At 32.2% G+C, this 2723-nt stretch overlaps 1 protein-coding gene across 1 annotated transcript; it reads left to right on the top strand.

Moving 5' to 3' along the window:
* Positions 1-404: 404 nt before the first annotated feature.
* Positions 405-2105, top strand: LOC104089597 (glucan endo-1,3-beta-glucosidase, acidic-like). The gene is made up of 2 exons (XM_009594528.4): positions 405-533; positions 1087-2105. Exons 1-2 carry the CDS (start codon positions 470-472, stop codon positions 2058-2060), a joined length of 1038 nt encoding a protein of 345 aa, XP_009592823.1. The 5' UTR covers positions 405-469; the 3' UTR covers positions 2061-2105.
* Positions 2106-2723: the final 618 nt, after the last annotated feature.

The following is a 2723-nucleotide window of genomic DNA, read 5'->3' as shown; positions in this document are numbered from 1 at the left end:
AAATTTAAACTTATTTTCGAATTGCTACAATCTTTTTAACCACACCCAAAAAAGTTGTTTAACATCTTAAACCAATATAGCATAATGTACTAAATAACAACTTTGTGGACTATTATTTGATATTTTTAAATTGGTATATCATTCAAACGTGATCTTAAAAATCATTTAGTTCTGATTTAAATTGTAAATTTTGAGGGCTACTCATAAAATAATGGCCGGTAAATCCAAATTAAGATATAAACTTAGTCCATCAATTAATTTCCAATAATTTAAATTTTGACCAATTATGTCCTATGTTATTCCAAGAAGGTAATTTGGTGTATTAAATGATTTCACATATACTTAACTTGGACTAGATTGCAGGAACTAGTTTCAACATTACACTAATAGCCAGTTTCCCCCTATATAAGAAGCCATCATCTGGCCCTTTTCCTACTGTGTACATTTCATTTGTTTCATATTTGCTTCAATGATGGCTAACTTGTTGGTGTTTGTATTTGTTGGAATGTTAATGACATGCCTTCAAATAATAGGTATTTTCTCATCATCTCCTATTCTTAGTTTTACTTTAAACATTTTATTATTTTCATTATATACTAGTATTATTTTAGCAAAGGTGCATCATTGATATGATTTTGTATCATATACATAGTTTGTTAGGTAACTTATGAAAATATATGAGTTTTAAGTATTATGCATCAATGGTGTAAAAGGTATTTATATAATCAAGTTATTTATATGTACTTATAGGTATATAACTACTGTCTTCAATTAATATTATTTAGTGACTTGAAAAGAATGGTATTTAACATTTTTATACTATCAGCATGTACAACATAAATCCTATGCAAAACGGGTCATGTATTACTCTCTAACGGATTTTAAGCTATGTTGCTCGGACTCTCTGAAAATATCGTTAAGTGCATGCCGGATCTTTCAAAGTAGTATATTTTTTAAGGATCCAATATGAGTGCAACGACATTTTGGATATTGCGCACAACATAAGTTTTAAGTTAGGTATTTAATTATGGTATGTGATCTTAAAACAACTTCTATTTACGGTATTATTTTTATAATATAATGCAGATGCACAACCTGTTGGAGTATGCTATGGGAGAAATGGGAACAACTTACCATCTGCACAAGATGTTGTAAATCTTTATAAAGCTAATGGCATAACAAACATGAGAGTCTATGATCCAATTCCTGAAACACTCACTGCTCTTAAAGGAAGTAACATTAGCATTATTCTTGATATTTCCAATGACAATCTTCAACCCTTTAGTATAGATCCTAAGGCAGCTGAAAATTGGGTCATTGCCAATATTAAGAGTTATTTCCCACAAGTCAAGTTCAAATATATAAGTGTTGGCAATGAAGTATCACCTAAAAATGTTGGGACATCTCAATTTGTTCCATTTGTTCTTCCTGCATTGCGAAACGTGCAACAGGCGATAACAAAATTCAGAATGCAGAATCAAGTGAAGGCCACAACGACGATAGATACTGGGCTTTTGACGAATACATATCCACCGTCTAAGTCAGTATTTAGCGATGATGTAACCAGTTTCATCAACCCGATTATCGGGTTCTTGAAACAAAATAACCTTCCTTTGCTAGCGAATGTTTATCCGTACTATGGTTATATTGGCGACCCTGGTCGTGTTCCACTCCCTTATGCATTATTTACACAAAAAAATCCTGATTTAACGGGCTATCATAATCTTTTCGATGCTATGTTAGATGCAACTTATTATGCAGTTGAGAAAGCTGGTGGAGATAACGTACAAATTGTTGTTGCTGAAAGTGGATGGCCATCTGATGGTGGATTTGGAGCAAGTATGGAAAATGCTGGGACTTATTATAGGAATTTGATTAGTCATGTGAAGTTAGGTGCAGGAACTATTCACAAGCCTGGAAAAGCTATAGAAACTTATTTGTTTGCTATGTTTGATGAAAATATTAAGATTGGTGCCGAGACAGAGAAGCATTTTGGAGTGTTTCATCCTGATAATACTCAGAAGTATAATCTTAACTTCGACAGGATACAAAATTTATAATTATTCAAGACTTTTAGGTGAAAATTGTTGTCTACTATCATAGAAAGAAATGTGTACTAAATAAAGTTGTGTTTTCAACTAGTATAAAATTCCAATTCACTCTCTGTATCAACTTTATATGGCACTATTACATTTGAAGAGTTAAAATAATTATTTTTTGTATTCGCGTTGAGCCCGAGCCAAATCCGAGACGGCTATTTTATTATTTTTTTAATAATGTTTTCAGTGCCTTAAAGGGGTTACGGGGTCCAAATGTTCAAATTTGGATAATCTAGATATAAGACAATTGACTAGAATAAAAGGGTCCTAAGGTGCTTAAAGGACGGCCTATATGATGACCCAAAATATCATCTTTAAAGTTAATAATTAATTATATTCTAAGATCTCAAAAAGCACTATTTATCATTACTCGACTTGCGTGCGCAGTCCGTAAAATTTTCCGGAAAGCTTTTATATGAAAAATGGATTAAAATGTGAATTAAAGCTTTAAAACCCAATTGAGTTGACTTTGGTCAATATTTTGAGCAAACGGACTCGGATCAGTATTTTGACAGTTCTGATAGGTCCGTATCGTGATTTGGGACTTGGGCGTATGTCCGAAATCAAATTCCGAGGTCCCTAGTCCGAGATATTGAATTTTGATAAAAACAATTTAAAGTTTAA

The sequence above is a fragment of the Nicotiana tomentosiformis genome, chromosome 11, assembly GCF_000390325.3.
Source record: "Nicotiana tomentosiformis chromosome 11, ASM39032v3, whole genome shotgun sequence".
NCBI classification, from domain to species: domain Eukaryota; kingdom Viridiplantae; phylum Streptophyta; class Magnoliopsida; order Solanales; family Solanaceae; genus Nicotiana; species Nicotiana tomentosiformis.
Note: the sequence above shows the minus strand (reverse complement) of the source record. Positions and strands in the feature narration are given on the sequence as shown.